The sequence below is a fragment of the Camellia sinensis genome, chromosome 6 (assembly GCF_055761805.1).
Source record: "Camellia sinensis isolate YWXY chromosome 6, ASM5576180v1, whole genome shotgun sequence".
NCBI lineage: Eukaryota > Viridiplantae > Streptophyta > Magnoliopsida > Ericales > Theaceae > Camellia > Camellia sinensis.
In genome coordinates, this window is record NC_138966.1 from 140,890,803 (window position 1) to 140,910,611 (window position 19,809).

Here is a 19,809-nt window from a genome sequence, read left to right on the forward strand (position 1 = left end):
TATTAAATTTTTTAGAATTATCTTCTCTAATTTTGAAGTAGCATAACATATTCTCTAGAACATAATGCCTTTGGATTAAAAAAAAATGTTTCTAACCTCAAAACAACCTAACATTTAATGGCAGAGAAAAAATTGACAAAGAGCAATCACCAATTGACCAATTGAAAGAATTAAGATTCACCTTTTTTAATTTCACAAAATTCATCATTACAACAATATGTTGTTGACAAATAAAATGATAAATATAATACGGTACAACAATATGATAGATATAACATTATTGTTCTTAGTTTTGAAAATATGAAATAAAAGTTAAACAATAAAAAATCTTAAATCTAGTCATTCATTAATTTTAGAATATTTTGTATTAATTTATTTATATATTTTATTGTTCACTTTATTGATGTCAGAAAAAAATAATAATAAATAAACTGTAGAGACTAAACAAAGCAACGCACAAAGGGGCAACAATAAAGGTAGACACATCTAGCATCTAGTATTAATAACGAAAGCAATAGTTCTAAAGACAAAGAAAAAGAAATAACTCATAACATTCTACAGGGAAAAAAAACCAACCAATCACAATTACAATATTGAAGAAAATTATATGTTTTTTGTTGAGGCCTACCAATATTCAAAGAGCAAATATGTTGTATTCATACAAACCTGAATAGTATGGTGCAAGCGATAGAGAGTCTCCGACGAAGGTAGATAGATGGTTAGCCGATGAGAACAAACTTTTTAGGGTTTTGAGAAATTGATAGTTAAGAGTTTGTTTGAGATTATAAAAATAAATTAGAGTAAAATAAATGATAAGATCTTAAATAGTGTAGTTTTGATTTTTACGATTTTTTAAAAAAACAAAATTCCAAAACGGAACTGGTATAAAATTTCCAAAACGGAACTGTTGCGTACTGTATATTTATAAGGTATAAATAATATATGTTATAAGGTATAAATAATATATGTGTCGTATATAATATTGAGGAAGCAAAGTGGCGCAACGGTAAGAGTGCTGTTATGCGCGGGCGTGGTCATGGGATTAAATCTTGGTGCCGCTCGAAATGTTTGACATTTTTGGGATCAAATCTTGGTGCCGCTCGAAATGTTTGACATTTTTGAAATAACCTTGGAGCCCAAAACGACGTCGCTTTGGGCGCGCATCAGTATCCCCAAATCCTGGCTCACTATGCCATTTATGAGGCTTCTTGAAACAATTTGCACCAATTCCCCCATATTCCCACTATGGTCCAATAAAATGTTATAATTATATATATATATTTTTCTTTCAAAAATTGAGTAAATACATTTTGGGGTGTGACAATTTTTATACACTTTTAGCTATTTTAATTAATTTTGTTTTCAATTTATGTCTCCAATAGATTACTCACTATGTTGATTATTTTATCTCTTGCCATCTTAGCTTCTAGTTACATTTGGAGGCATAAAAAATAATTTATTATTCATCTTTTTCTATCTCTCTTTTATTTATTTTTTTGAGACAATTATACCCCCAAAAAAAATGAGAGTTTGAACCTTCTGACAAAATAAATTTTTAATTTTGTTAATTGAAACTCTAATATTTTGATTTGTTTTTAATTTAAATCATTCGCCTATTTTCGTTAAATAAAACTAACAAAAAAAGAGTATTTTAGTTATTAAATTCAATGTAGATATATATAAAATATCTAAAAAACCATTTTCATTGAATTTAATGATTAAAATACTTATTTTTTGATTAATTTTATTCAATGAAAATAGATAAATAATTTAGATTAAAAATAAATTAAAATTTATAAAATTAAAAATGCAAAGTTTATTTTATTATAAAGGTCATATCCTGAATTTTTTTTTGTAATTTTTCTTTTTATTTTTTATTGGAGAATGCCCAAAAAAAAAAAAAAATTCTTAAAATGACTCGTTAAAATAAAAAGTCATGTTAAAGAAAGGGACTAGCCCTATCTAAAAAAAAGTAAGTGATTAGCTAAAGTAGATATTATATCGCATGCAAGTTGGTTATTTTAGTTTTTAATTATTTTAATTGGATAAAATTTTTATATTTAGAAAGTTAATTAGATTTTTTTATAATTGAAAATAATTATGAATTTGATGTAATATTTTGTCTTATTAACTATTTTAATTTTTTATAAATTTTAATAATAATAAGAAAAAGCCAAAAACTCATGCCAGTATATACTTTTGTTAGGCAAAATGCTAATTGACGTTCGGTTCATTTGACGTGGACGCTACAGTTTGGCAGGGATTGTGTGGTGGTGGTGACTGCCCCAAGTTTGAAAAAAATTTGAATACAAAAAAAGTATTTTTTGTATTTTTGAAGTAAAACAGTAAATTTATTAATTTTGAAAAAAATCTTTTAAAAATTCACTAAATACCAAAAATACAAAAAATACGAGAATTCAATATATTTTTTATATTTTTATGTATTTATTAATTTTTAAAAATATTTTTTCACAAATTTTTTACTTCTAAAAAAGTAAAAAAAATGTTTAAAATTTTAAAAATATTATTAAAAACAAAAAAATACGAAAATAAAAAAACTCAATTTTTAAAAAAGTTTAATTCAAAAAACTCAAACCAAACACACTAAATAATGTTCTATGTTTAGAAAAATGTTCATAATTCAAAGTTTACAGAGTAAATTTATTTTGAATGTGACTAAAAATAAATAAATGAATAAATCTAAACCAAAAATTTTAAACTCTGAACAATTTTCTAGATAAGTTTTTTTTTTTTTATATACTATTTCTGTTTTGAAAATTTCTCTTAGTATGGTAGTATTTTTTAAGAATAATTTAGATTATATAGATATGGGGACGGAGTCCCGTGGGACCAGGGGTGGGTGCACGTGACCCCCTTGAAATTTTAACAATGTCCTCTGTTCTAATTTATAATGGTATCATTTTTTAAAATTGTATTGTTTGGTTCTATTTTTTTAAAAATACTTTTCAAAAAATTCTATTTTATTGTTTTTCATATTTTTTTTTTATTTTTACTGATTTTTTTTAATATTTTAAGTATTTTTTTTTTAACTTTTTAGACATAATTAACATAAATATACCTAAAAAATAAAAAACTTGTAAAAAAAATCTTTTAAAAATTCACTAAATACCAAAAATACAAAAAAATATATGAGAATTCAATACATTTTTTGTATTTTTATGTATTTATTAATATTTTAAAATATTTTTCACAAATTTTTTACCTTTTAGATACATTGAAGTAAGGGGCATCTAAAAAAAGTAAAAAAAAATGTTTAAAATTTTAAAAATATTCACTAAAAACAAAAAAATACGAAAATCAAAAAACTAAATTTTAAAAAAACTTATTCCAAAAAACTCAAACCAAACACGCTAACTATAGTTCTATTAGAAAATTTATCCGATTACAAAAGAACTTATTAAAGTAGGTCATTCTATTATACATCACAAAAATTATAAGTGTGACATATGATAGATATTTTTTTTATGATGTGTTTTGTAAAATTTTTTTACTAAAATATGTCATTTTTATCTCAACCTATCTTCTTTTTTAATTTTTCAATCTACATAAAATGGTTACTCTCAATATTTTTATAAAATTTAATCTCAAATTCTTTAATTTAAAATTCACATTTATATAAATGGACTCTTAATATTTAAGTTTAGTAATATCCCATTATTATTTATTATGAACGAAAAAAATCAATGTTTTCATTAATTTTTGTGCCTCTTAACTGAATTTCTGACTCTGTCACTATACAGATACATCCTCTACTTGTTTTTTGCCTTTTTTTTTTAAAAAAAAGAATAAAAAAAAAAAATTGAATAGTCACCCTGATCTCGTGATCACCTACCGACTTTTTATTTATTTATACTATTAGTGATATTATAAGCGTGAGTGTACTTATTTCGTTAAAGTTATAATCTAACGTCGGTACTTAAAAATTAATCAAAAATTCAATTATAAGCAAACATCAATTTATCTTCTTATTTATAAAATTGTATATTTTAACTCAGGTAATATATGATTTTTATATATGCATGGAATGAATTAATATTTACTAATAATTAAAGAATCTTGGTATAATTAATTCTTAATACTTCTTTCATCTTAAGATAATAGTTTTTTTTTTTTTTTTGAAGAATTCAATATTTTTTGGTAGTATAATTATTATATTTTAAAAATATTAAGGCACTATTTAGCATTCCTTATATTAGCACATTTTGTATCTTTTTATCTTTTTTAAGTCCTATCACTTCTCTATTTTTTTATACATCTTTTCGTAAAAAATCAAAAATTATATTTATTTAAATCATTCCAAACACCCGGTAGTACAATCATTACAATTCAAAAGTAATTTTATTGAATTTAAAAGGACAAAATATAAAATTTATGTTATTTAATTAAGATTCAAAGGGTCATCCCAACCAAATAACAACAACAACAACAAAAACAACAAAAAACAAATCCGTCAAAAAAATAGTTACGATTCAAGGAAAATCACCGATATTCTTATGGGAAATTTAGCTATAAACCTCTCTTATCTTCCTTTTATTGTTAAAAGGATTGAGAAAAAAATTATACTTTTAAAATCTCATCATTATTATAAAATCTTGTATAAAGGACAAAATTTATTATTTAAATATTTTATCAGAGTATTATACCCTCAACTAAATCTTCCATAATCAGCATCTCAATCTCTCAAGTTTCGTCTGATACAACTATTGCTTATACATAGACGATGATGCCATGGTTAGGGTTTCAAAGGAGATCTGGTCGGAGTGACTAGATCAGGTAGCAAATGCCTCCATAGAAACGATGAGAAGATCAAAATAGTAAAAGTTCATCCTCAATCAATGGCTTCGTTGTTTGAACCTAAGGAATAAGCTCTCTGTCTCAAGATCTGGAAAAATTATCACCCGTAACTTTCTCTTCGGATGATTATGACGATGAGCAACACCAATTGACAATGGAGATGGTGGAGGTATGAGAGATGATATGCGGATATGGTGAAGATTTGTAAGAGAGAGCTATGTGTGTATGTGTGTGTGCGTGTATGTGAGAGAGAGAGAGAGAAGACATAATAATGATAGACGACATAATAACTATTTGATCTTCGACATATGTTGATTAATTTTTTTGTTTTTGTTTTTGTTTTTGTTTTTGATTTATTTTTGCTGATTTGCCGAGTTTAATTAGGTGTGTGCTCTAGTTTTTGTTTGACAGAATGAGAGTAAAGTTTTACTATGATTTGTGCTTTGTTTTTGTTTGACAGAATGAGAGTAAATTTTTACTCTGGTTTGTGCTCTGTTTTTGTTTGATTAAATGAAAGTAAAATTTTACTCTGGTATGTGCTCTATTTTTGTTTGATAAAATGAGAGTAAACTTTTACTTTGGTGTTATCTGTTGTGTTTTTTTATACAATGATAGTAAACTTTTACTCTGTTATTGTGTACTTCTGTTATTTGTTTTTGGACTTCTAGTGATACTAAAATTTTATTATCAATTCATTGTAGATTTGAATTATATAATGATAGTAAAATTATAATTTCAGAGTAAAATTTTACTTTGGTTAAAAATATGTTGATTTGCTTAACGATATAAAATTTTACTTTGAATCATAATACACTTTACTCTGATTCAAAGTAAAGTTTTCTATGATTTAAAGTAAAATTTTACTCTGGTTAGAAACATGTTGAAAATTTTACTCTAAAATTTTACTTTGAAATTATAATTTTACTTTGAATAAGAGTAAAGTGTATTATGATAGAATTTTACTCTGATAGATAGTAAAATTTTACTTTGAATGATAGTAAACTTTACTCTGATAGATATGAGGGTAATATAGTAAAAGAAACAAATTTTAAAATATTAGAAGATTTTGAAAGTATCTATATAATTTTTGTCCTTTTGAAAAACAAATTAGACAATGAAGGATCTACCACTAAATCCCCCTATTCTTATTGACTTTTATGTGAGAGAGATATGGGTGTAAAGAAAAATTGAGGTGGTGTAATTAATGAATAATGTTATATATATATATATATATATTAATTGATATATTAATTAGTATATTAATAAATAATATAACATAATTTTAAATTTTTTTAAATATTTATAATTTATATAACGAATGAGATTAATATCAATACCATAATATATATATTGATACACTAATTAATATATCAATTAGTATAATAATTAATTAGCGGGCTTTTCTTCTCAATCTCTCTCACTTTCTCTCTCCATCTATATAATAGGGTCGGCTGGCAACACTTACATATATCCCTTCCGTAACCAACCACATTGCATCATTTCCTTGCAAATGGAATCAAAGGAACCAGAACCCTCTTTCTCTTCTCTTTCTCTCTACTCCTCCAGGTATCCTCTCTCTCAACATCAAAAAGTCCAAGAATTCATAATAGTTTACGAGAAATTTACCCAGAAACTTTATATATGGCTTAGATTCTGTCCTAGTATGAACCAGACTTAAAATGAATCCCAACCATTGAATAATTTTTTTTTTTTTTTTTTGGGTATTTAGCATATGCTATATGATGATATGTGTTTTGCATGGATTCTGTAGATGGTGGTCGAAAGACACAGTAGCAATTGTGACAGGTGCAAACAAAGGTATTGGGTTGTCAATGGTGAAGCGTTTTGCAGAGTTGGGAGTGACTGTAATTTTAACAGCAAGAGACACTGAAAGGGGACTCAAGGCAGTGGAGTCTCTCATGGCTCAAGGTCTTCATGTACACTTCTTTCGCCTCGATGTCTCCGATCCAGATTCCATCAAAACCTTCGTTTCATGGTTCAGACTCAAATTCGGAGCCTTAGATATCCTGGTAAGTCTCTTGTTCTCATATTCATGAAATATTTTAGATGCACTGGACTCTACACATGCATTGGTTGATGCAAATTGAAACATGTTGTATTGGATCCTCTGATCTCAGGTGTTTAATAATCCATATATGTATGAATGAATGTTAGTGATTTTTTGGTATGAGTAATCTATGTATTATATACTGTTTTGCTTTGTTGAAGCATATTCAACTATACAATATATTGTTATTTATTCAGTATTTTATTGGTTTATCAAAATAGACTCGAGAGAGATGACTTCAATCTGATTTAATGTGTTCTTTCCGCTAAATATAAAGTTTATAACTAATAAGTTTTACGAATTTTTTATTCAATATGATACTTATTATATTATTGAAGTGAATTGTTTTTAAGTTCTAATGCATTATTGCATGATGTATAAATTAGTAAGAAGAAATTGTGACTTTCTTTTAAACAAAAATGTCATACACAGGGATTTTCTTACCATTAAATATAAAGATAATTGAGATTTGTGCACATTTATTAATATGAATCCTAATCAGTGTGTTTGGTTTGAATTTTTTTGATTAGATTTTTTGAAAATTGAATTTTTTAGTTTTCGTACTTTTTTGTTTTTAGTGAATATTTTTAAAATTTTAAACATTTTTTTTTACTTTTTAGATGCACCTTATTTAGATGTATCTAAAAAGTAAAAAATTTATGAAAATGTATTTTAAAAAATTAATAAATATATAAAAATATAAAAAATGTACTGAATTCTCGTATTTTTTTTTAATATTTTTGGTACTTGGTGAATTTTTAAAAGATTTTTTCACAAATTTTTTACTTTTTAGGTATATTTAGGTTAGGTATGTCTAAAATTAAAAACAATTGCTTAAAATATTAAAAAAATTCAATAAAAATAAAAAAATACGAAAAACAAGAAAGTAAAATTTTCTAAAAATTATTTTTGAAAAACTATAACCAAGCAAAGTGAATATATATTTTTTATATTGGATTAATTATAATAAGTCTCTTAATTAGTTACGAATATTATTTTATTTCTTTATTTATGAACTCATATATTTTAACATTTTCAGTTATAAAACTGTATCATTTACCACTTTTTAAGAATTGACATCTGTATCTTTATTATAATTGTGGGAGTCCATGTATACGAGTTCAAAATGAGGGAGATAAGGTGATATTTAATAATAATTGAAGGGATATTCATATAATTAATCTTTTAACATTTAATGGTAAAAAAAATAAAAAAAAATTATTTATGTATAGCATTAGAAGGTAGATTCTCTTCAGTCCAGCCTATAATCTGGATTGGAGGGTACAGGTCTCGTTCTGATGATTCAAATTATTTATTTTATCAGGCACTTTGTGTATTCATTCTCATAAAAAACTAAGTCGATTTGATAATCGTAATCTATTTAATTTATTACGTTTGTCACAAAAAAATAAATAGTTTATTTTCAAAAACACAAATGTTGTCTATATTTTTTATCACAATCACGATAAATTGAATATGTTATGATTATTAAATCAATCTAATTTTTTTATGTGAATAAAATATACAAAATGCTCAGAATGGATTGAATAATCAAAATAAATCCGTAGTGGGACTCACAGATCTAAACAATATCATCTAATTTAGATTATAAATGGAAGGGAATCCTCTTCCATAACATTGTAAGTAAAATGGTATTTCAAACCAAATATTACAAAGAATTGACCATGAACCGTAGAACAAAAAAGTCTTCAAGCCACAGAATTTCTTGTATTTCATACCGAATATTACAAAGAATTGACTATGAACCGTAGAACAAAAAAATCTTCAAGCCACAGAATTTCTTGGGCTACAAAGGCACCAACTAAATGAAAGTCGTATAAAATCTTATATATCTTCTTGACCGTCTATTTTTGTATATAAAAAGCTGATTAGGCCGTGAAGTCTCTTAAATAAAAATATTTTTTAAATTAATTTGCAGTTCCAACCCACCAAATCCTCTATTTTAGCATTTTTCCTTGTGGTTACTACCGAATTTGTTTCCCAGGAGTATTTCCTTGTCCTTTTCTCTAATATTTGAACATAAAAGTCAAAGCTATTAATTAAAGATTATGTTATAAAGAAATTGTATGGTTCTAATCATAATATAGAAAAGAGAAATAAAATAAATAAATTGGAGAGAAGATATATGTGATTTGATAATGTGCATAAGAAAAAAAGAGATCAAATTCACTATGAATTTTTGGTCAATCTGAATTTTTTCATCAATGATCTATACAAATTTTATAAAATAAATAGTTCAGATTGTCAAAATCATACTGTTGAGTGATTGGACATATGGTATTTATGAATGATTGAAGTATATGCTTTCTACTAACAAAAACAGCTACCATTTTAATTTTGTTTTGTTTGGATAGGTGAACAATGCTGCAGTGTCATTCAACGAGCTAGATGAGAACTCGGTAGAGCACGCAGAGACGGTGATAAAGACCAATTTCCATGGACCAAAGTTGCTGACTGAGGCTCTCTTGCCCTTGTTTCGCCTCTCTCCCTCCACAAGTCGTATTCTCAACATTACCTCTAGACTCGGCCATTTTGATGTAAGACTTGCTTTCTGTTCAAAGTCAATCTAAAATAAAACATCATATGACTCAACAATAATATTAAATAATTAATATAAAGACTTTGTTTGAAAGGAGGTTTTTCGTAATTTTTTAAATTTTTTTATAGGATGAAAAAAGTAATATATTTAGCTTTGGTTGGGCAATTTGGGTTCGGTTGAGTTTGAAACTATTTTAGTTATAAAAAAACAAAATAAAATTTTTAGTCTAATAAAATAAAGTGTTATAATTAACTTACAATCATTACATTCTTTCTTAAAAAAAAAAAAAAAAAAAGTTAAAAAAGTCAAAAAAATTATTCAAAATAAAATTTTTTAACGCCAAACTAAAACAATCAAAAAAAAAAAAAAATTGAAAAACTAACCCCTCCCCAAACGTACTCTTAGAAATGACTTTTTTTTTTGTACACCACGTGAGTATTTGCTCAATGGCAGACGCAAGGTGACTGACTGCCTTCCCAAAACTTCTATAACATTACACTTTTATCATGTAATTTTTGAATATTTATAAAAAAAAATTGCATTTTAGCCCTTCAAAATTTATATAATTTTCCTTCAACCCCTTAGAAATCTAAATAATTTTACTTTTGCTATCCTAAATTTTGAAAATTTTCATTATTTTCATTTAACTTATAGTAAGTAAGTATAAAATAAGGTAGTATTTTAGCCACCCAAACCTTTTTGAAAAATTTCATTACTTTAATGTATTTTGAGTATTTATAAAATAAATTAGTATTTTAGTTTCCCAAAATCTATATAATCTTCAATTCTTTTAAAATTTAAATAATTTTGCTTTAATCCCCTTGGCACAATTTTTGTGTCCGCCGCAATATGGGCTCATTTAATAATATCAAAATATATAATAACTAAATTAGCATACGGACAGAGTACTAAATTTTTTTTTAGGAATTATTTTTCGTTTTTTTCTTTTAATTCGATTTGCTGAACCCACTCCATACATATGCAGAAGCTCAGAAATCCAAAGATAAAGTCGATAATTTCAGACGAAGAAAAACTGTCTGAAGAACAAATAGACAACATGGTTAGTTTGTTTCTTTCAAACGTAAGGCAAGGAACATGGAAGAGCCAAGGTTGGCCTGAGATATGGACTGACTACTCTGTTTCCAAGATTGCTCTAAATGCTTACTCAAAGTTATTGGCAAAGCAAAACCAAGGTTGTGGTTTGAGTGTGAACTGTTATTGTCCAGGATTCACTCAGACTTCAATGACTCGCGGTAGGGGTACTCACACCGCTGACGATGCTGCAGCAATTGGAGCTATGCTAGCCTTGCTTCCTCCTCAAGAACTTCCGACTGGAAAATTTTATATAGCTCATAGCAATCTCGCGTGCTCTAAGTTATAGATGGATCTTGCTTTGAATGGGTTCTAATTTTCTCAATATATATATATATATATTTTAAAATTTTATATATTGATGTTTTGTTAGAGTCTAGCTAGCCTTTCTTTCACAAGAACATTCTCTCTATTTCTCTCAAGAAGCTTGCGAGGAAAAAAAAATCATCCACTCTTTTTGGTACTGACAAACCCCAATGTCAAGTAGTTATAATCAAGTATGATTGAAGGTGGTGATGAATTGATATAGATCCCGATCAAAATTTGATTTTTTTTTTTTGATTTGCAAATTTTTTTTTTTTATTGATATTAAAAGGGTGAAGCACTAATAAATCTCAAAATGTGGTCTTATGAATTGTTTATTCCTTTTTTTAAAAAAATTTTATTTAATTTTATTTTTTTTATGAACTCAAAGGTCCCATTAAAGTGGAAATTTTACACAAAAAGGTAGTTACTTACACATTTGTGTTTAATTTTTGAGGGATAAAAGTGAGTTTCTCCAAATGTGAAATTACAAATTTGGACAATCTGCAATATAGAAATTTTGGATATTCCCTCATTCTGGAACAAATTTTAAATTACGAATAAGAACGTAGCACATTAATAACGTAGCATTCCAATGTAACACACTAAAAAACTCTTTAGTGTACTTTTTTCAAATGTAACAATGTAGCACTTTAAATTTTTTCTAAACGTAACATTCTAATGTAACACACTCAAACATAATACTCCAATGTAACACACAAAAAAACTCTTTAGCATATTTTTCTTAAACGTAACACTCCAATCAATGTAATCTCAAATTTAACAATCCAATGTAACACACATAAAATAACTTAAAAACTACAAGTGATTTTTTTAGTCAAAAAGTCACTAAAAAAATCAAAAAGCTAACAACCCATATAAAAAAGTCAAAGATTCTTTTTTTTTTACTTTTTGCACATCTTTTCGTAAAAAATCAAAAAGTAATCCCAAGCATACTAGTTTTTTTTTACATCACATTTTAGCCAAAAAGTTACTAAAAAGTCTGTTCCCAAACGAGACCTTAGTGTATTTTTTTTTTCCAAACGTAACACTCATAGTTTGAAATTTTACATTCACCCAAAATTTACTAAGAAATTTTTATACTCCTTTAGGAATGATTTGAAGAATCTCACATCGTTTTACTACAAGAAATGTCACTTTTGGCTATCAAAATATTGGTCGCCAAAAGTCAGTTATTTAGTTGCCAAAATGATTTAGCGACCAAAATTTTTCGTCGCTAAGCTCGTCGCCTTTACCCTGTCGGCGATAGTATTGGCGACTAAAATCTGTTTGGTCGCCGAAAGTGTACACATTTGGCTACTAAATTGGCTTTAGTCGGCAAAATGTATGTTTCCCCTACTAAATAATTGGTCGCCGAAAGTGCACATTTGGCTACTACTTTGAGTTTAGTCGGCAAAAGATATGTTTCTGCCACTAAATAATTGGTCGCGGAATTAGGCTTTTTGGCTACCAACCTGTTGTGGTCGGGGAATGTATCACTTTTAGCTACTAAATAATTGGTCGCCGAAAGTGCACATTTGGCTACTACTTTGAGTTTAATCGGCAAAATGTATGTTTCTGCCACTAAAGTATTAGTCACTAAAAGTGCTACCATAATTTAAGAATAATTATTATAGACCAAATATTTTTGTCACCAATAGAATACATATTTTTAGTGACTAAGTAATTTTTGTCATTGTTACTTTTGCCCACTAAAAGTTTCGTAGCCAAAAGCCTGCTCACATTCACTTCTTCATTTTTTGCCACCAAACATTTTAGTTGCCAAATGATACCATATTTTTTCCGTGACTAAAAAATTTAGTAGCTAATACTTTCTCTATCTCTTTCTCAATTGTTTTAGCTTTGGTCACAAAAAATTAATGGGTTATGTTTTTGCTACTAAATTCTTAGTCACCAAAACATTTGATTACATATTTAGCTACCGAAATATTTGGTGGCCAAATACGTTAACGTTTTTTTTTTTTAAATAAAATATTTGGTGCACCTGTATCCATTATTAATACAACCTGTATCCATCAACGGTAAATATGTTATGAAGCATTCAACAACAATTACACACATTTCAGTTCCAACCATCCAAAAAATTAATATTGAACATCCACTTATATATATATATATATATATATTACAAATTTCATAAGAACCAAGTCTAAGCCCACGTCAATAATTTAATTCAATACATAATACTGGAATAACCAAATTCATTGTGCACCTACAACTTTTGTACCACAACAAAAATTATATTCTGTACTGCCACAAAACTATTATGTACCACGTGCTATGTTAATTGCTACCAACAAAATTTTTTTTACAAACCACTATATATACAGATAGAGATATAAAAAAAATGCCCTCCCGTACTTATCAACAAAAACATATCCACATTTGTATGTCCAAAAACATCTGCAAAAAAGGGGGAAAAAATCATTAGTTCGGTGCGTGTAATGGCACTTCTGGACGACATATATATATCGTAATAATTTCAAACATTAAAAGGCAAGGAGAGTGATATCTATTAACTAATGCAAGACATCCAAACATGAACCCATCATGAGTTCTTGTTTTAGCTTTTTTATCTCTAAATCTATCGAAGTAAATTTTAGTACTTAAATGTGAAAGTAAATTGTGTAGGTATTATGAAATTACCAAACTTTTGGGTGTACTTACCATTTCATCCAAAAATTATTTGTTAAAAAAATGTAAGAAAAGCCATCATTAGAGTTTGTCTGGTATCCATAAAACTCACTATGCTTATGCTTTTGTGACCTCCACGAAGCTTCCAGTTACGTTAGTTCAGTGTTTTTCTGACCTCCACGTATGGAAATTAATATGGTCTTTTTCTTCATAAAAGATTCTAATTTTCTCGAAATACTCATTGAAATTTTGGAAACACTTTCCTTAAAGAATAAACTAATTAGTGGGTTTATAGATGTAGATATGCTTCTGTTTGTGAATGAGTAATGCCTTGGGTTCTTTATAGGCTTATGGGGACGAGCTATATAAGATTATGCTTAACTATTCTTCCATTACACCATCTAATTTTGATACGTACCTTCAATACTTAGCTTCTTTAGTCCTAAGTTCCCTATTCTGTTGCTGAGGAATTATCCTCCCATCAGCCAAATCTTGAGGCCATGTTATATATATGAACTGTCTATTGTTCAACTGTTGCACATTTTGTAGTGGTGATAGTTAAACTTATCAAATACACAATTGCGCCTAAACCTTAGCTGAACTTTACAAATCCATTGTTCCAATTTCCAAAGGACTAGGTCAACAGGATATATCATTCGTCACATTTAGTTCTTGTCCTACTTACGTATTGTGGACACCTACATGTCACATTTATCACCGGGAAGCTTCCCATTACAGAAAAACAGTGGCTCGGGGGCTGTTTTGCATTTTCGCCCCCCGAACCCCTTTTTTCGACAAAGTTTATGACATTTTCAACTCTAATTCCCAAAGTAGGTGTCCTATTTACGTACCGTCTGTCCGTAGATGTCACATTTATCACCGGGAAACTTCCCGTTACCAGAAAATAGTGTTTCGGGGGCTGCTTTGCATTTTCGCCCCCCGAACCCCTTTTTTCGACTAAGTTTATAGCATTTTCAACTCTAATTCCCAACGTAGGCGTGCTATTTACGTACCGTCTGTCCCTACATGTCACATTTATCACCGGGAAGCTTCCCGTTATGAGAAAACAGTGTTTCGGGGGATGCTTTGCATTTTCGCCCCCCGAACCCCTTTTTTTGACTAAGTTTATGACATTTTCAACTCTAATTCCCAACGTAGGCGTGCTATTTACGTACCGTCTGTCCCTACATGTCACATTTATCACCGGGAAGCTTCCCGTTATGAGAAAATAGTGTTTCGGGGGCTATTTCGCATTTTCGCCCCCCGAACCCCTTTTTTCGTCTAAGTTTATGACTTTTTCAACTCTAACTCCCAACGTATGTGTCCTATTTACGTACCGTCTGTCCCAACGTGTCACATTTGTCACCGGGAAGGTTACCATTACTTTTAAACACATATTCGAGTTACTATTCAAAATACCACTGTTGAAGTTTACATGTTACTCTAAACGAAGATTGAAATTCGCTATGTTTTTTTAACATGTTTCTACTATAGTTAATCTTAATCAAGTACATATTTTAAGTACAAGTTCATTGTTAAGAAAACTCAATACCAAACTCTAGTAACTACACAAGAAATCATTAACCCCAAATAACTCAAAAATTGATGACATTTTCAACTCTTCAAGCGAACATATTTAAACAAAGTAAGTGTGACATTAATGAAATTGTTCTTACCAAAAAACAAACGTCGGATGCCCAACTTAGATTCCCAAGAGTTGTGACAGTTTGGCGACTACGTTATTGAGATGCTCGACCTTTGTATTTGTCTCGTCCCTTGCCTTTTGTCCCTCCTCCCGCTCTTTCAACATCTCATTGGATAATTGAATGCGCTCCTCTCGTTCTTTCAACAGCTCATTGTAACATCTCTCGCGCTCCTCTCTCTCTTTCATTAACTCGTCATGATCCTTTTGCCGCTCCTCACGAAGTGCCTCCACCTCAGCTCGCATTGCCTCCCTGTCCTTATCGTGTGCTCGTGTTGCAAATATGGTAGACGGTTGTGGGCCACTCCCAAATCCAAGCAAGTACCTTTTCTTCTGTCCAAGCACTTGCCTTGAAATCTCCTCTTGTGTCAATGGCGTCCCCGACTCGATGGCAGCCGCTTGTACATTGACCATCTCTTGCTGTCATTTCAAATAAATAAGACGCAAAAACTTTGGCAACATATATGTATTATTGGGTACTAAGTACAAGAAAATATTGAATACATATATTTCCTTGTCACATACTTACATGCAGCTCACGACATTTCGGATGGATCCAGTCATTCGTTTTCTTTGAAGTGTGGCTGTCCTCATAGAACTTTGGGAAATCCAACTCTCCATCTTTTGCTACCTGTTAACACATCAATGTATAAATCAATGACACTTTATGCACCAAATAGACAAATTTCCATGAACAGATCTTTAAACAAATTGCTGGACAGATTTGGAGACAGATTTTTAGACAGATTTGCTGCCAGATTTTCAGACAGATTTGCAGCCAGATTTGGAAATAGAGGCAGCACTATTCTAGTTCGAATTCAAAGAGATTATCATTAACAGATTTATATTTTCCAACAGATTTTTGCTAACACATTTGTTCAGAATTTCTCAAACAGATTATGTCCAACAGATTTTCGCACATAGCCACTTATAATCACTTCAGATTATGTGTATTATAACATGTGTATGTACAGGAATATCTGTTTTTTGTGAATGTATTAACTTAAATCTAAAACAAATAGAGCTACAAGACTAATGATCTTAAGTGAAAAACAGGGTATAGTTTAGATTTTGGGCAGTATATATAGTTCAGATTGTGTATTATAGTGCAGACAGATTTAGTTCAGATTGTGTATACTGTATTATAGTCTAGTATAGTGTAGACAGATTTATAAATCTAAACTATACACAATCTGTATTATAGTTTAGACAGATTTTTAGAGTATAGTTTAGATTTTGTAGTATAGTGCAGTACATATAGTTCAGATTGTGTATTATAGTGTAGACAGATTTATATATACTGTATTATAGTGTAGATAGATTGTGTATTATAGTATATTATAGTGTAAATAGAGTATAGTTTAGATTTTGCGAGACAGATTTCGAATGAAAGACAGAGTATAGTGTAGACAGATTTAGAATGCAAACATGTGGCAAGGGTATCATTAACAGATTTTTTCCAGACAGATTTTTTGCAGACAGTAGATGTTTACTAACAGAGTTTAACATATATATATATATACATATGTGTAGCAGAACATAACATTTTTCATATCCAAACAACATATAATGGATTCAAGTTTAAAAAAAATCGAACTCACCATAGCAGCTATTGCGATAGGAAATGAGTGAGACCCATTGGTATGATTGTACGGCAATTGACTCCTATTACTCTTGCCAGCTTTTGACCGTTTCTAAAAATAAGTCAAGCAGATAAACAATTTTTTGGTCAATATTAAGGCATATCACATTTTCACATAGATGTATGTACTCTATCTAGTCTATTATTTTACCTGGTGAGATGCATCTTGCCATGCCACATCGATCAAATGCTTCCAATTATCTAAACTCACCCCTATGGGCGGATGACCATAGATCTCATCACGTGGAAGTCCTTCTAACAATTCGAACTCTTGCTTCAAGGTGTACCTCCAATCTTTGTACAACCCATAGACCTTCTTATTCACAATCTCCTGTGCTTGTAAGTCATTGTGGAAATCGTCTCCAATTTGAAACTTGTCCTACATGCAAAATAAATTGAAATAGTAATCATTACATATTAGTCTTCCTTATTACTCACATAATACAATTACATATTGTGGACAAGTAATATTAGTTACAAGAACTCCTTGGATGACGGCAGCTTTTGTAGTCTCATCAAGATCCAGCCATGACTTCACATCTTTCAAAGGGCACAAGGTTCTAATTTGAATTCCTAACTCGTTAGTTGCTGGAGTGGCATACTTGCCAGTCATTGCATTCAACCCACGATCGATGTGAACATAACATTTTTCCCTTTTTTTGGCTCTAATTATTTTTTGTATGCCCTTGCCAAGTGTCGGTCCGCGTACACGTAGGGGCTTCGAAGTCCCTGTTAACAACATAACATCATGAAAATTGCCTAAAATTTGGCTACAAAAAAACAATGGCAATGGCATGTGCTAATTGACAAATTTTATACACTTTAATCTTACCTACGCCACTCAGTTGCGTTTCGGATGGGGCTTGTGTCTCATCAGAATCAACCATTGGTTGGCTAGTTACATGATGAGATGGTCCCACATTTGATCAGACGGGTAGAACAGGAGACGGAGCAACGGGTGATCCTAAAGGAATAGCAGCTGGCAAGTCTGTTTCTGGCTGCGTGAGTGTCTTCTTCCGAAGCCGACCAGTCTTTAAGCCAGGAACCATTTTCCAATCTGCAATAGCACAAGTAACACTATATACATGAACTAGACAAAAATAATGCTTGATTATTGTAGACAAAAATAATACATGAACTATACAATAACACAAGTAACACCATTTTCCATTTTCCAATATGCCATGATATGCCTGCTTTAAAATAAATTAGACAAAAATAATTTAGAAGGCATGAACTAACTCAACTAATTTAGAAACTGAGAAGTTCATTAGAAGCACCCCCAAATTCATACAGATACAAGGATGAGCTAGAGCTCAAGCAAAGTTCCATCCTCTGGTACTATCTTGCAATGCATTGCATTTGTTTGCATCAACTACGCCAACCAATAAAAACTGAAAAAGAAAATACATTGCCTATCTAAACTAAGCTCTAAAAAAACCTGCACTTCTCAACATATCTAAAGCAGGCAACAGTTTTTCTTAGGCATATGATTCATGAAAATCTAGTATTCACAACTTCAGAGGAAAGATCAAAGTACAATTCAAGTAACTAAACTACCTCAACAGATATTCAGCAGCTTTGGCTCCTGTATCTTTTGAAATTAGCTAATCAAGAAGCACTTGATGATCATAGTGTAACTGCAAACAAGTTAGGAGTGCATGTATTACTTTATTTAATAACTTCGCCTGGTAAGTGAAGAATAGAACATAGAGGCATTTTATTTGTATCAACGAAATAAAAGTATATACATTGGGATAAGAAGTCTTAGTTGTTCCCATTATCTATAAATATTGAACTTGCCTCTGCAAGAAAAAGATGGAATAGGTGTATGGGGTTGAAAAGGTTTGAAACATGAAAAAGCATATCATCACATCTGTCTTGGCAGACCCTACATACAAACAAAAAAACTCATTAAAGACTTCTGCAACCAATACTCTTAATAACCACTAAAACTATTCTAGCATGTGTTGCTTACTGTTGCTTGGCACCAAAGGACACGTGAAACAGTTGCAAAAGCACTTCAAATAGGATATCATCCTACAAATCAACAGTAGACAAGAAATTAGGATATAGCAGGTCTAAAGAAAGGCACATATTCTACGAACAAGAAATTAAACGATTAATAAATTAATATAACCATTCAAGCTACACTAGCAACTATATAAACTGAACTTAGGTTGAAGCACAGAGTGCCTACAAGAAACACCGTAATAGGATATTCTATCTTCGAAGTTCCTAAATGCAACTCAGATAAATGCAACCAAATCCATGCATAGGTTGTACATTATAAGTGTATCTTCAATAATGACATCACCATTAGTATTTTTTGTTGTTATTATTATTGTTGGTGGCGGTGGCAGAGGCTCTATTATTGTTGTCCTCAAGGAGGTTGAAAATGCATTAAATTTCTTACTGGGTACACTACTCGTAAAATAAAATAGCCAAACACAAATCAAATAACTTCAAGACGTGAGGATGACAACAAAATTATCCATAAAACTTTATCCATGAGAAAAATCAAAGATTAAAAAAGATAGAACCAAAGATTAAAGTAAAATAAAGAATGCCAAAGAACAAATCATGGAAAAGATTAAAATGATTCCCATGCGGTATCAGAAGACCTATTCTTCATTCTGCTGAGCTTCCCAAATTCTACCTGGCGAGAAAGATCATTTCAAAGACCCCATTGGTGAACCAAAAATGCCCAGCAAAATTCTAACATTATTGGAAAATAATCAATTTAGAATAATTGAGTTCTATGATTAAAAGTTTGACTTGCAAAATCTGTCGGGACCATGCACCAGCCAAGAAAATTAAAATCATCTAATTTCTTAAAAAAGAAACATGCTCAAATTGATGAGAAAAGGATAAAACTTTCACTCACAACAGGAACCAGTTCTATCAAAAAATGACAGGCAATAGAAGTATAAAACATCATCATCTATAAACGAGCGACCTCTATTAAATAA

At 29.7% G+C, this 19,809-nt stretch overlaps 2 protein-coding genes and 1 long non-coding RNA gene across 3 annotated transcripts; 1 reads left to right on the forward strand and 2 right to left on the reverse strand.

The window, feature by feature from the left end:
* Positions 1 to 6,259: 6,259 nt before the first annotated feature.
* LOC114265933 (NAD(P)-binding Rossmann-fold superfamily protein) lies at positions 6,260 to 10,891 on the forward strand. Its single transcript, XM_028206805.2, has 4 exons — positions 6,260 to 6,381; positions 6,587 to 6,845; positions 9,259 to 9,441; positions 10,429 to 10,891. Exons 1-4 carry the CDS (start codon positions 6,326 to 6,328, stop codon positions 10,822 to 10,824), a joined length of 894 nt encoding a protein of 297 aa, XP_028062606.2. The 5' UTR covers positions 6,260 to 6,325; the 3' UTR covers positions 10,825 to 10,891.
* Positions 10,892 to 12,943: 2,052 nt separating this feature from the next.
* Positions 12,944 to 15,615, reverse strand: LOC145792409 (uncharacterized). The gene is made up of 2 exons (XR_014331810.1): positions 15,170 to 15,615; positions 12,944 to 13,262 (listed from the first exon to the last, which is right to left on the reverse strand). It is a non-coding gene; the product is annotated as an uncharacterized LOC145792409 (long non-coding RNA).
* Positions 15,616 to 15,712: 97 nt separating this feature from the next.
* On the reverse strand, positions 15,713 to 17,724 carry LOC145793639 (uncharacterized). Its single transcript, XM_082876503.1, has 5 exons — positions 17,670 to 17,724; positions 17,316 to 17,566; positions 16,989 to 17,216; positions 16,797 to 16,889; positions 15,713 to 15,826 (listed from the first exon to the last, which is right to left on the reverse strand). Exons 1-5 carry the CDS (start codon positions 17,722 to 17,724, stop codon positions 15,713 to 15,715), a joined length of 741 nt encoding a protein of 246 aa, XP_082732629.1.
* Between the last annotated feature and the right edge of the window lie 2,085 nt (positions 17,725 to 19,809).

What these genes read in the sequence shown, in the direction of transcription:
- LOC114265933 (XM_028206805.2), top strand. Translation starts at nt 6,326, where the DNA reads ATGGAATCAAAGGAACCAGAACCCTCTTTCTCTTCTCTTTCTCTCTAC. An exon ending in TCGGAGCCTTAGATATCCTG is followed by an intron (nt 6,846 to 9,258) that starts GTAAGTCTCTTG and finishes TTGTTTGGATAG; the next exon opens with GTGAACAATGCTGCAGTGTC. An exon ending in CTAGACTCGGCCATTTTGAT is followed by an intron (nt 9,442 to 10,428) that starts GTAAGACTTGCT and finishes ATACATATGCAG; the next exon opens with AAGCTCAGAAATCCAAAGAT.
- LOC145793639 (XM_082876503.1), bottom strand. Translation starts at nt 17,724, where the DNA reads ATGGTTGATTCTGATGAGACACAAGCCCCATCCGAAACGCAACTGAGT. An exon ending in CCGTCATCCAAGGAGTTCTT is followed by an intron (nt 17,217 to 17,315) that starts GTAACTAATATT and finishes TTTTGCATGTAG; the next exon opens with GACAAGTTTCAAATTGGAGA. An exon ending in GGCAAGATGCATCTCACCAG is followed by an intron (nt 16,890 to 16,988) that starts GTAAAATAATAG and finishes ACTTATTTTTAG; the next exon opens with AAACGGTCAAAAGCTGGCAA.